The 14984-nt window shown below is 44.9% G+C and overlaps 1 protein-coding gene across 2 annotated transcripts in view; it reads right to left on the reverse strand.

Annotated features, from left to right (window-relative positions):
* The window catches only part of MED13L (mediator complex subunit 13L), a 964037-nt gene that overhangs the window by 55051 nt on the left and 894002 nt on the right, over window positions 1-14984 (reverse strand). For both annotated transcript variants that reach the window (XM_085634904.1, XM_085634903.1), the window contains exon 27: window positions 4730-4885. In XM_085634904.1, coding sequence (XP_085491030.1) covers window positions 4730-4885 — 156 coding nt within the window. The remainder of the gene's footprint in view (window positions 1-4729; window positions 4886-14984) is intronic.

The following is a 14984-nucleotide window of genomic DNA, read 5'->3' on the forward strand; positions in this document are numbered from 1 at the left end:
AAGAATGGGTCAGAAGAGGACGCCACTTTCCCCAGAGCAGGTAACGACTGGCGTCTACTTTCAGCATGGCAGAACTTCAAAAGAACTCATTTGGATAAGTAGGGGTCATGCACTCAAGTAAATAGCCATCCACTACGACCTGCAGTGCTCTTGAATTACATCAAAGGGCTGTTTTTCTGAAAAAGAACATGCCATTTCCGCAGGTGATGTCGAAGTCATGCGAGTGAATAATAACTCTGAAAATTTGCTGTGGCCAGTGTTCTTAAACAAACTTCTAGGTTTCACAAGACCCTGAATACAAGCGTAGTAAAAGTGGCACCAGCACCTGAACTTGCACCACACTGGAAGATGTCGTTGGCACAGTTGTAGAATGCAGAAGGGTCTAAGAGGACCTCACTTTAAGTATAGCACCAAGGAGGACACTGATGCTCAAGAAACAGAAGAGCCAGGTTTTCAGGTCCTTCCTGATTTGCGTCAGGCGAGTTCTGAAAAGGACATTCCTCCAGTTCTGGTCCTGCAGATTCATGGGATAGTAGCCAAGGAAATCTGGGCGGAGTGTAGGCGTCTGTTGGGTACGTGGAATGTGAGGCAGTGATTTAGGTATGCGGGTTCGGTGTTGTGAAGGGCCTTGTATGAGTGGGTGAGGAGTTTAAAGGTTATTCATCAGTCAACTGGGAGCCAGTGGAGGTCGCAGAGGTGTTGAGTGATGTGGCTGCAACAGGCAATGTTGAGGATTAGTCATGCTGCAATATTCCAGACGTTGCATTGCTGTAGTCTAGTCTGCTGCTGAAGAGGGCAAGGGTGACTGTCTTCCTGGATTCTGTGGGGATCCATCTGAAGGTCTTTCGAAGCTGGGGGAGTATATTGAAGCAGGCTGAGGAGGCGGTGTTTATCTGGTGGTCCATTGTGAGCGAGGAGTCCAAGGATTTGTGGGTGGTTCGTGGGGGTAGGGGGACGTCCTAGAGCAGAGGGGCACCAGGAGTCGTTCCAAGCAGACAGGGGAGGCTTCTAGGATGTCTTGTCTGAGTTGAGCTTCAGGAAGCTGTCCTTCATCCAGGTGGTGACGGTTTCATTCCTTTGTGGAAGTTGTTGTTGGCGACAGTGGGTTCTTTGGTGAGGGAGAGGATCAGCTGGGTGTCAGAAGATGTTGAGCCTGTGGTTCCCAACGATGGCTGCGAGGTGGGCCATGTAGACGTTGAAGAGGCTGGGGCTGAGGGAGGAGGCCTGGGGTACTCCACAGCTGAACTCGGTCGGTTTCGAGGGGTACGGTGGGTGTTCTAACCTGTTGTGTTCTACCGGTGAGGAAGGAGCAGATCCAGTTGAAGGCCTAGTCTCCCATACCAGCACCGTGGACCGTCTCAAAAGCAGACCGCGCTGGAGCGCCGGTTGAATACAGTCCCAGTTCAGTCCCACTGAATGTTTACTTTCACAAGTTTTGTGCCAAGAGTCCTGTTTATGTTGAAGAAAATCTCCAGGAGCAAGGAGAGCATTGCTGGTGGTGGTCGGCATGGCACGAGAAGCAGACTGGGCATCATGGGCGGGCTGGTACTTCACATTGGCAGTGGCAGTTCGTCTTAATTTTCAGTGGGAGCGGGGCGTTCCAGTAAAAAGCGGGCCATTTCGCACTCGCCAAGAGCCCACAGCTTGAATTTAAGAGCTCAAAAGCCGCACCAAAGGTACAGGACCCGAGAGGCACCTCTTGGGGGTCAGGAATTCGTTGAAGAGGGGTCTAGGAGCTGTTGGGGAGCCTGTTATTTCCCAGAGGCTCAGATCAGGAGGCCAGCAGACTAGCCCTTTGAGTCACTCTAGGGACCTGGTTTCAAGATGGGTTGCAGGTCCAGGTCTTGTTCCTCAAGCAAGAAGGCAGTAGTTCAGCACAGCAAGGCAGTACAGTAGTTCCTTTAGCGCAGTGTAAGAAGTGCCCGTTTTTAACATGGTCACCCCCACTTTTTGCCTAGTGTTCAGTGCATTTCTGACTGGAAGTGCAATGGGTTCCTGCTAATCAGGTCCCAAGTGCCAGATCTCGTTCCCTAAACTGTGCAATTGTGCTCCAAATGGTAATACCTTCAACACCCCCTGCAAGTCCCTGGTAAACCGTACCCCTGGTACCTGGGCAATGGGGACTAAAGAATGTCCCTAAGGGTTGCAACATGAATTGTGCCACACTAAGGGGCCCCTCACTAAACACAGGAAGACTGCCATTGCAGGCCGCGTGTCTTGGTGCAGACGAAAGTGAAGAAACGACACGGCACACACCCCTGTGTGCCATGCCCACATACACTACATAATGCCTAGGTAAGTCACCCTTACAGCAGGTCTTACAGCCCTAAGGTAGGGTGAACCATACTGCATGTGAGGACATATCTGCATGAGCAGATATGTCCCTGTGCTGGTCAGTCCACATGCTGCCTGTACAAGTGATCAGGAAACCCATTTTAAGTACATGTTTTGGGAACTTGTCAAAAACGAGATAGCTTCACTGAAACCAAAGATATTTGGTATCAAACTTCTCATATTAATAAGCCCACACTGATTCCAGTAATGGATTTATTAATACATGCACCCAGAGTGCTCCTCAGAGATGCCCCCTGAATACCTACCTACTACTAGTGTGCTGATTGACTGGTCCTAGCCAGCCTGCCACCACAGACGAGTTTCTGACCCCCAGGGGTGCGAGTCTTTGCTCTCCGGAGGTCAGAAATAAAGCCTGCTTGGGAAGAGGGTGTTTAAACCCCCTCCTACAGGAAGACTTGCAAATTAGAAATGCAAGGCAGGGGGCTTCAAAGAGCCTGCTGCCTTTGGTATGCAAATCTGACATCCCGGGGAGGGACACCACCCCCTCCACCCAATCCGACCAGGACCCATTTGGCATCTTGACAGGTAGGAAAATTAGCAGTTAGAAAGGTGTGTTCACCTTCAGGCTAGTTCTACCACTAAGGTGGGCTACCTGAAGTGAATCAGAAAGTTCAGAGTGTCATCATTGTGATGGCAGAATTAGGAACCCTGGAACATGGTTATGCCCACTTCCCACAGGTCCTATAGGGAGCGTAGTGACCACAGGGGTAAACAGCTACTACCCTACACTCCCCTAACGCCCCTAAACCCAATAGCTGGAGGCACATGAAGTGCTAGAAAATCTCTTTATCAAATGGTAAAGACTGAAATGAACCCAAAGGCTATAGTGTAATATCCTAAAACCTTTGTGTAAACTATAACAGTAAAACTACTATAAAATCTATTTTGAGGTCCCATGATAACTCAGCACGTCACAATCAGGTATCTAAAATGTAGGTGAAAGCCACAATACTTGTATCATATTGGTTGGCTTTGACCCACTATGCCCTGTGTTGGGAATGCAGTCCTGAAAGATAGTGTGGTCAAAAATGTTGAAGATCACTGAGAGACAAAATCAAACAGCCTACACCACCAAAATTTGTCAAAATTCTTAGGAAATCCTCCACATACATAGATCAAAATCAACCCAATACTACCCAAGCGTCAACTAGCATTGAGAAACAGGAGGTAAATAAGGTTCAATACAAACACTTTGTCGTTGAGCACTAAGGGGGCTAGCTAGAGAGTGGGCACAGATTTAACTTGTCCAAAACCAATAAAAGGCTAAGTATCTACTAGGTATTTCACTCATCCTTTGTTTTTCATGTACATATATGAAAGAGTGAAGATGATCTAAATCCTCTGGTTCAGCTACTGCACTCCATATCTGAGAAGATACCTTTCAAAGACTGTTCTGATTAGATAAAGAGAAAGTTACCGATTAGATTTACAATGGTGTACAGTCAGCTTTTTTCACAGTTATGTTTATGATCAGTTACAAAGCTGTACTTGCACAACACCAAAATACAAAACTGAGCTATCTGGCACCAAACCCATACTCACTTTGTACAGATACGTGCTGCTGCATGGCTGAATACTCTACTTATGTGTTCGCCAGACACGTTCAGTGCCTACGGCTAGTAGGGTATTGTTGATGTGCGATACGATTCTACCTGTGCATTGGTACAATCATATCATTTGCTTATCTTAAACATGGATATTACTTATTACTTACTGCCTTCTTACCCCACTGATAATTTGGTCACACCACTACCACTGAACTTGTGGCAGACTCCCTAATTTACAGCTAAATACTACCGCTCGCTAGGTTTAACTGGAAGAGGGATACAATGGCTGAGTTATCTTCTTTCTTGTACTCTTGTACTCATCTAGGTCTTTCAACATTCACCCCTAATCAAAGTTTACATGCACAAGACCCAGACCAGAACCTCACACAACACCAAAATGATTTCCTTGAAGGTCACTTTGCTTCAGTAGCCATAAAATATCTGCAGCAATCCCTTTGTCCTAATTTACAGTCTACCTGCTCTTGGATGGGGTCACTACATTTGTATGCTAGATTCCTAAGCTAGTAACATCCCCCTGCTGTATAGGCAGACTGACCATCTTTAACTTTTAAATCCTCTGCTAGATGACACCTGACTAGTCACAAGCTTCTAACAGGCTATCCTTGGCATTTGACCCAATCTGCTTGGATTACTAGTTACAGGCTGGTGCTCCAGTACTCAACTGTTAGGTGGCTTTTATTTAGATGCTGCTGCTTTTGCTCTCCCGGCAGTCACCAAGACTAGGTCACAATTCCAGTTCCATAAACACGGTTATGCTAGCAATTAACTGTGGACTAAAAATGCACTGGTGTTGAGCTCAAACTCACCCTCATTGGGGTAGGTTGCGGGTGCCACCTGGACAGTGGATGAGGTTGGAAACACCAGTATGTGCGTGCAGGAAGCATCCTGAGGTGTGTTTAGCTGCGACGTCTGCTGGGTCAACGCAGTACTGCGGCCAAACACAGATCCCATCATTACAGCATCTACAAGAGATACAAAAATAAAAATATCAGTAGAGGCACCTAATACCACAGTATACGATCCCAGATCAGCAGTAGAACAATGTGGAAATCTAAATTCTCAAAACTCAGCTAACACTGCAAGGCAGGCCAAAAATGTGGTGAAAAGGGCCAAGGGTGATGTACTAAAATGCCAGATGGTGCTGAAATATAGGGTTTCAAATGCGTGTTACACCATTGCAGATCTGCTTATAGAGAGATGAGTTGTACATAAACGTGTTGTTCCTTGGCAAATCTGTTTCCACTACACTGTGCCATTGTGGTCCTGGATATTCCGCTGAGTGGAAATTCTCTTCCACCAAGGTAAAAGGAGAAATCAGACCGATGAGTTCGGGAGCAATGATCAACAGTCAGGATCCTTAGTGTAACCCATATCAAGTAATGGTCCATTCTAACACCACCTAGTATTCTTTGTTAACACTGTTTTTCAAGTCCTTTGTGACAGCACACTAAGTTCATGTGTTATCTGTTGAACTAAGCACACACCTAAACCTAATGAGGTCTCATTTTTTACTTTTCTTTTGCACCCGAGAGGCTAATATTATTAATATACATAATGCTCATACACAAAGTGCGAATAGTGCACGATTCCAAAACTTCAGAATTACTTTTTACATGGCTATTCGAATGCCATGAAGTCTGAAGCCACTGTTACCGATAGGTAAGGGTCTGGCTTCCAGCAACCACACCTTAAACTCCAATGGCTCATGTTTTTGATCACAGAGTACATACACCCTTTTGCAAATCACTTTCTTCGGACTTTATGCTCTTTATTATAGTTATAATATGAAACATCATCAGTAGTTGAGCTAAATAGGATTTCTTGCTACCTGCAAGCTGGCCTTTACATTTTTTTTTTTTTACGTTTTTCCAATTGTTTTAGGGTCTTATTGAACTGTTTGTAGTATTTTTAATGAATTTACAAATTAACAGATTTTAGTAGTGTGTGATTGGGTGCTTTATTTACCATTGGAAGCTTCACAGAAAGGGCTCACTTCACTCCAATATGGAGTGACAGGCTCTTGTGCATGCTTATATAAATCAGCCTATTAGGTGAATCAGTGGTGTCTATAGAGAATCATTTAAAGGGGGCACACGTTAAGCCACAGATAAAAGTGCTGAGGCCACTTACACAGGTCACACACACAATGATTTACTGATTATTTGCGATGGAACAAAAAAAGAATTTCTATAATACCATAAAAATAACCTGAATCTGAAATTCACTTATGAATCAGAAATCAAAAAATAACTTTTTAAGACAGAAATTTTGATTAAAGAATGCAAAATTCAAACACCCTACCTAGCAAACGGTCATCGACATACAGTATCTTACGTGTCAAAAAGTTTGCACCGGCAATCTCTGTTAACCGTATTCCTTGTGGTAAATTCCTTAGAATTAAAAGTATATGCGCAACAAAAAGAAAGATTTTCAGAAAAGGAATAATTAAACCAAGATGAGATTTTTGAAATGGATATACTCGAAAATCAAAATACAGAAAAGCGTTGAAAAAGCTGCAACACGGATAAGAAAGGCTGCTGATATAAAAAAAAAATAGATGACAGCAGTAATGCAAACACAAAATAAGCATGATATTTCCACTGATTAAGCAATAGTCCAAAATGAAACGGACAAAGAAAAATTTGAGACTACTGAAAAGTGATCCAACTCTGGACAGAATCTTAGAGAACCTTCCAGTAATAAAATATATGAGGAAACGAGCATGAAGGATGCCTTGGTATAGACATTTTAAGAAAATGAATTAAGCAAGATGGTTACATTTTAAAACAGGTTTTTATAAAAGCAATCAGTACAAAATATGTCAAATTACTTACACAACCAAAGTTAAAAATAAGGAATGGCACTATGAGAACTATCAACAAAAGAATAACATACACGAGCAATTATGTACTGTATATCGTTAACTATCCATGTGATCATCTACAATGGTAGCACAATGTGTTAATTAAAAAAGACAATACTGGGACCCACAAAAGCAATAACAAACAAAGAGGGGAGTTACCAAGTGGAATAACACTTTCAACATTAACATGACTGTGACTGGAGGAAATTGAGAGTATTTGAGGGTGACATGATTGAGAAAAATGAGGTGGTGAAAGGGAATTGGCCCTAAGAAAATTGGAATTGTGGTATACCTTGAATATTGGGTCAATGGCCCCAAAACGGCTAAACTAGGATGAAGGCAACCAGATGGCCTGATTTTGAAAGGCAAGAATGAGAATAGAAAGCAACCACAATGAAGGAAATTATATGAAATGCCCACCGGAGGAGTTGAACAGGTGGAGCAATAATTACAATAAACACAGAAATCAAGATTTAAAACATCAACATCCAGAATGATACAAGCCCTAAATCATGCAATAAACCGAAGTGTAAAAATAATTTATAAACTGGGCAGGCTGCAAATTGTGGTTGCACTGAAAGGACATAGAAAAGGAATGAAGTGCATGATCACGTACGGGCTTGTTAAGTAAAAATTGAGGATCACAAAAGTGTGTACCAACCACGATAAAACAAATGTGTTAAAAAAACAGGAAAAGATGACTGGTGGATGCATTAACAGTGTGGGTGAATAAAAAGGGAAGGGACTTTGGATCCCAAAATGCTTAGCGATACACTAGTGGAATAGACAAGTGATCACGTGACTCGCTCACTAGAGTAAGACAGTGTGATGGACTGATAACTAACCGTGACCAAAACCAAAAATGTCTGAATCGTGTAGGACTTATTTCTCTGAACAATTGTTAGTCACAATAAATAATTACGCTTTGACTTGAGTGTCTTTGTCCTTCCTGTGAGTACTACACAGAAAACATGTGGACATATTGTGAAGTCGGTCGACATAAACAGGATGCACCTTTTTTTAAGAGAAAGGCCGACCATGGGAAATTATAATATATACACTAATACATACGATACCAGACAAAAAAATGTAAGCAAACACTGCTTTGCAGCAAATGGTATTTGGACAAATGAATTTGTGTGTAAAGATGCAGTGTGTTTTTCTGTGCCTCCTCCTGGCGCATTCAGCAGCTGTGTAGGGTGGACCGGGAATGGGAGGATCAGGACAAACAGAGCTAAGGCACTAACCCTATCAGCTGTCCCCCATGCTTCCCACCCCCAGAGACAACAGTGAAGTGGAAGGTTGTGCTGCATCTTCCTACATTAGTCCACAGAGTCGGACTTGACTATAGAGTAATCCGGCAGTGCTCGATGGGTCAGTGTGTGGACCATTATGTTGACGATGTGTGGGCCTTTTTTATGGTCTGCTGGGCTGGGTTTTACTGTCGATTGCCCCAATATTAAAACAAAAATTGCCTGCAGTAGGCATCACTTAGTCATAGGCATAGTCTTACATCACTTGCAAAACACTTATGCAAAGTTTCTTAATAGGCTCAAAACTGTCCCAATTTGCAAACACGGGCCACTTAGCTTTCTAGTTTATAATTGGGGCCACTTTTTCATCCAAAACTCTGAATTTTACACTTACGTTCATTGGTGCCTCTACTGCTATATTCCAGATAATACCATTATTCATTTTTTGTGAACATTTTGTGTGTTAGTTTTCAAAGCTAAGAAGTGCAAAAAGAAAATTCCAAATGGTTCAAGAGATACAGAGTAGTGTTATAGAATGCAATATGATCAAATGTAGACATTCAAATAGCTGTACTCTACCACCATTTACAGAATTACGATCATAGCACGGAAACAAGATATGATTGAGGGAAAGGGTGTGGCGAGGGGAGAAAAAGCCATATTCAGAATGCAAGGGACCAAAAAAGAGATGAAAATAAAAGGAAATGGACTGATGTGCATTATGGAAGAATGAATGGGCAACTAAAAGATTTGGGAGGGTAAAAGGAGATTGGACTGTGGGAAATTGTTTTTTGTGAGAGTAAGAAGATTTTAAATTGCAGTATGGCCTACTGCTTCTTATGGTTTCCCCTTTTGACATAGGACCGAAATATATTTCAACACCCAGCTACACTGGGCATCTGTAAAAGGATCAAGGGAGGAAATCAGTTCATGGACTGAAATACTAATGACATAAGAGGATTAAGAAAGGAGGGGTTATTTGAGGAATTAGATAAGAGAGACAAACTAACAGAAATGAGGGTGAGTGAGGTGCATATAATAGCATTATTTTATTCAGACACCTTACAGTGAACAACAAAGAATGGACAGTCAATGTTAAAATCTGTATCTGTAGAATATCAACTTCCTTACTTGATACTATGCCTAAAAGATAGATGTCTCTCCCCAATTATGAAAGAGTAGACAACTCTACCCAACTCTGAAGAGCAGCAGAATAAAAACACAGTTTCTAAAACCTCGTCAAATAGAGCAGGATTGTTCCAAGAAGGGCAGGAGTCCTAGATCCAAATCAGGGTTTCAGTCTATCCAGGTAAAAAACAGTTTTAATTCAGTGAGAACATGAAACGGATATAAAACATTCTCTTGTATGCTGAAAATCAGGTATGGATGGGCCTTATGTTGGGCACCCCTGAAGAAGATCAACTGTGTCAAATGTGGAACGTTTGCCAAGATTCTTATATCATGGGCATCCGTACCTTGAATGTGATGAACCATAGACTTTGGATTTTTTAACATATGAAGTCACAAGCTGAAATGTAGAGTTTGGAGAGAAATAATGGCTGCTCAACCTCCTGCTCCCGATTTTAGAGCCCCTGCAACTGGATTTTCGCGATTACCTACATGCTATATGATGATACGATGATAGGGAGTTATTATAATGTGCTTTTATGGCCCAATTATCATGGTCATTGGATAAGGGGGGGATAAGGATTAGTTACTTACCTGTAATCCTAGTTCTCTTCCAGGGGTATCCTCATCAAAGTCATAAGCATTAGAATATTCCCGCCCATGCGCGGGACCCCGGAAACACTATATTATATGTGTCCCACATATAAATATCCATATATATATCCATATATATATATAAAAACAAGCAATTGTAGCCTAACCAACCTCAGAGCTGAAACATGCTGTAAGGAATTTCCACTAGACATATAAAACCTGCATTAGAAACAGGAGAAACAACCATAAAAAAATGTTTAGAAACTGTTTTAATGCTCAGTATACAGTAGAAATTCTCATAAACCACTGAAAGCATAGTAAGCTCCCAGGCTGCATTGCAAATACCCAGTCTAACAAGACTGAAAAGCTAACCTGTAGCTGCATAGCAATAAACTGACACCGTGCCTTTAAGCAAAACCAAAGGAAATGATGGACGGAGTGTTGAACATTGCAAGCACCCCCAGTCAACTGATCTGGGTTTAATCCACCACCGTTCTTTAGCCCACTCTGCCACCCCAGTTCAGACATGGCCATATGCAAATCAGTCTGACCCTGTGCCTCATGGGAACAGTCCAGCCCGAACTGCCAAGCCATGTCTTCCCTGGACCGGAAACAAGCTTCCTAGGACCGGTTTCTGGCATTTCAGCCGTCTTCAGCCAGGCTTGCTTGAATCCAGTGGCAAAGTGAGCAAGGGACTCACGTCTGAGCATACCCTGCCAACTTATGGCGAACAAAGCAAAACCAAAGGAAATGATGGACGGAGTGTTGAACATTGCAAGCACTCACTAATTGATGATGACTGGACTGTTTTGGTGGAATGTCTTTTGGGAGCGCACGGAAACGTAGCGCATATCCATTGCGCAGTATATTCAGCACCCAGCGATCTTTTGTGATGCTGACCCACTCTGCCAGATGTTGTGAAGCACTTCCTTCCACTGGAGTGGGCAACGGCGGCAGAGGAAGCCACTGTTCATGACTTTCCGCCTGCCTTCGCTGTGGTAGAGGACTGCTGCTGGTGGCCTCCTCTACCACTGCTGGCCTTTCCTCCTCGAAACTGCGATCTTCCCTGCGCTTTGCTCTGGGTCCACTGAGGGGTTTGAACCCTCTTTTGAGGCCCTTTGCGTTGGTTGGGTCTGTAGCGGCGTCGAAACTCTTTCTTCTTCTCTAGCCCAACCGCCTTGAGAGTGTCCAGCTCAGTTTTCATGCGGGTCATTTCCTCATCCGCATGCGTGCCGAACAGAGAAGAGCCAGAGAATGTGAGGTTTAATATTCTCTGTTGAGCATCTGGCTTCAGCCCGGTCAGTTTCAACCAGGACGATCTTCTGGCGCACACCCCATGCGCGTACGAATGAGCTGCCAGTAATGCCCCATCCGCTGCCGTGCTGATTGACTGATTAGCCACCAGAGATCCCTCCGTGATAATTTCGAAGTCTTTTTGGTCCTCCTTTGGAAGCTTGGCTTTAAAACGGTCCAAAGGGTCCCAGAGGGCCCTATCGTAACGGCCCAGGAGCACCGCCGCGCTGGAGACCTTCAGGGATGCTGACGTACAAGCTTTGCGACCCCATGAGTCCTGAGATCTTCTCTCTTTGTCAGGAGGGACAGAGGAAGATGCCGATACTGCGTGAGTCTTCCTCGCTGCTGCTACTATCACAGAGTCCGCCGGAGGGTCCGACTTGACAAACACCGGATCAGAGGCAGCCGGCTTATACTTTTTTGGGATGCGAGCAGGCACCACCTTGATGGTTGAAGGCGTTAAAAAGGTGTCCATAACAGGTTCGAGGATCCCCGGAACCAAGGGAAGCAGAGGGCGAGACGCTGACTTCTGGTGAAGAGTCTCAAAAATCACAGTTGTTGTGACCTGAGGGACTGACATTTGAATGTTGAGTTTCTGCGCACCTCTTTGTAGGACCTCATGATACGTATTGATATCATCAATCGGCGAGACCCTGGATACCGGGCTGTCCGAAAGTGTGGGGGAGTAATCCCGCCTCGAGGACCGGGTGGATGAAGTTGAAGAAGTAGACTGGGTTCTCCTACTCCGCCGATGATCCCTGGATGTCTCCGCACGATCATCTCGACCCCTGGAACTCCCAGCACGTTCATCTCGCCTGGGGGAGCGCGATCTAGAGCGTTGTCTCACCGGTGACCTCTCACGTGCTCGTCTAGGCGGACTCCCCCTGTCCACTTCTTCCACCAACCTCTGGAGAGGAGACCTATGGTGCAGACCGGTATATTCTCGCATTCTCCTCGTCGCCCATGAATCCAGTGATGCACGGGTCGCAGCCATTCGGGCGACAGCTGAACCGCCGAAGTGGTCTCATGTGGTCTTGAAGGAGACCTGCGGGACCAGCCAGTATCCTTGGGACGGCTTTGAGGAGTCACTGACCTCGGAGAAGCCCTCCTGGATGAGCGTGAGGATGAATGGTGCGAAGCTGACTCCGTCACCAGTACCACGGAGTCCCCAGACCTCACCGAGGCTTGTCTCGACGTCGCTCTTGACGCCGATCTGTGTGCATGATCTGTGTGCATGCCAGGCCTCCCGTCTGCTCGACGTCGAACGCATTGGCGACGGAGATCTGTGCCGATCAGAGGTAGGCGAAGAATGGTGCCTCGACGGCGAACGGCGATGCAAAGCCGACGACGGAGGGACCCTCTCCCTCGATGTCGAACAATGTCCATTCTCGACGCCGACAGTCTGCGTGATGACAGCTGAGGGGTAGTTCTCGCCCTCGAAGCCGAACGCCGTCGAGACAACGACAGCGACCTCAACCTCGACGCCGATCGTCACCTGGTTGACGACGGCGGAGGAATCTTCTTCACTCTCGACGTCGACCGCTGATGGAACTGCGATGACGGGAGAGAGAGTCCGCCCTCGACGATGGAGGTGTGATACTCCTCGACGCCGAGCGTCGCCTGGTTGACGCCGGCGGAGGGGTCTTAACTCTCGACACCGAGCGTCGCCTGGTTGACGCCAGCGGAGGGTTCTTATCTCTCGACGCCGAACGTCGCTGGGTTGACGACGGCGGAGGGGACTTGTCTCTGGACGCCGATCGTCGCCGGGTTGACGATGGCGGACAACTCTTCGACGTCGACGACGTACCTTTCCTCGACGGCAAGCCCGCTGTCAAGGGTCTTTTTGAGGAGATATGTCCCATCTGAAGGTCTTTTTTCAGCGCCGAGCCCGACGCTGAAGGAGAGGGACGCAAGGACTTACTTCTAGAAGGCGTCCTGGACCTCTTGGAGCCCTTCTTGACCGGAGATCTTCCTCTAGATGGATTCGCCAGGCCATAAATGCGAATCCTTTCCCTATCTTTCAAAGTTCGTTTGGACAGGTTCTGGCAGTGAGGACAGGTCTTAGGATCATGGTCCTCCGGCAAACATAGGATACAGACCCTATGGGAATCAGTCTTGGCCTTCTTTTTGCCACAAGAAGGGCAAGGATCAAAAAGGGATGGCATTTTAGGTACTAAAAAATGCCTAAATCTGTCAAAAAAAAGACAGCTTCTTACTTGAACAGATAGAAAACGTCGAAGTAAGGTATAAAAAGTTGTTAAAAGTGAAATGATTTTCTGAAGAAAGCAGAAAAAAAGTGGAGCTGTGTTGCCAGGGTCCTTCCAGAAGGAGCCGTAAAGAACAACTGAGCTAACTGCCACCCCTGAGGCATGATGGGAAGCTGGGGGGTTAGGTGTGCCTTAAAGGCACGGTGTCCGTTTATTGCCATGCAGCTACAGGTTAGCTTTTCAGTCTTGTTAGACTGGGTATTTGCAATGCAGCCTGGGAGCTTACTATGCTTTCAGTGGTTTATGAGAATTTCTACTGTATACTGAGCATTAAAACAGTTAATAAACAATTTTTTTATGGTTGTTTCTCCTGTTTCTAATGCATGTTTTATATGTCTAGTGGAAATTCCTTACAGCATGTTTCAGCTCTGAGGTTGGTTAGGCTGCAATTGCTTGTTTATATATATATATATATATATATATATATATATATATATATATATATATATATATATATGGGAGATGGTGGATGTCGGCAAATAACTAGCGGTGCTGCTGGGGTTACCCAGGCAACAGTTAATCAGTGGTAGCTTAATCTGCATGCGATGGAGGCAAGACAAAACCGTTGGGTGGAAAAGCAAACTCACTCTTCGTGAGTGAGCACCCAGGGTACCTGACTGCTGCCTATGCCGCAGTAAAAAGGTGCAAAGAGGTAATAATCTCCGAAGATGCCAAGACAAGACCAACAAACTGACGAGTTGCTTGCTTGGTCCAGATAACTCCAGCACTCAGCAGGATGTGGCTGGCACCAAGGACAACGTTTGCAGCGACAGCACTTGTTCATCTCTCAACTCATCTCTCAGTGCAGGGACTGTCGTGGAACAGAGAGAGAATATTGTATAACCAGCGGAGAGGCTACAGAAAGGGAAGCAGATGTACTGGGATGCAATAGTGGTAAGCAGAGACAATCAATCCACTACTGCATTTCTGGAATATTTGAAACACAGCCCAGATGGCAAAACAATAAGTGATGAACTAGCAGATCATTGGGTGCGATTATTAGATGAAATTGAATCAGCACAAGATATGAGGGAGCTTGGACAGAGGTGGCGGGTTCCACAATATCAGAGATTAATGGCATTTCTTATACCATCAGTATCAGCACAGCAGGAGGGCAATTGGGGGTCGTTTTTGATAATCCTGAGATGCAGGCTGTCATGAAGACTTCTCTAAGGCTGAATGATGGACCAGAGCTACCTATGGTACCCTCCAATGACCGACCAAAAGTTTCAGCAAGTGACTGCGATTGAGCAATGGTGTTTTAAGAGGACTGGTATCATAATAGTTCAGGGTGACGATGGATCACAACCATCAGGAAAGGTCTTTATTTCTACTGGCAGTACTGGAAATATTGTTTTTGCCTTAGGGAAAAATGTGAAAGGCATAAAGAATATGAGAGTTCTGGCTGCACAGAAGGTCAGAAGAATGCCTTGATTGCAGCACTGAGCCAAAACATTAGTCAAACAAGGCAGGATAGAAATGGGTACTGTCACTCTATGCAAGAAAAATGAGGGGTGTAAAAGCCTTGCTTTGTGGGAAGTCACAAAACCAAGAAACATGGGGGGCAAAAAGAACAAATGATATTGGATGATAATTTTAATTCACAGAGGAATGTGGTGGCTAATAAGGAACTATTACTGGGCGAGATACACTTTAGTTATAA

This window comes from Triturus cristatus, chromosome 11 (assembly GCF_964204655.1).
Source record: "Triturus cristatus chromosome 11, aTriCri1.1, whole genome shotgun sequence".
Taxonomy (NCBI): Eukaryota; Metazoa; Chordata; class Amphibia; order Caudata; family Salamandridae; genus Triturus; species Triturus cristatus.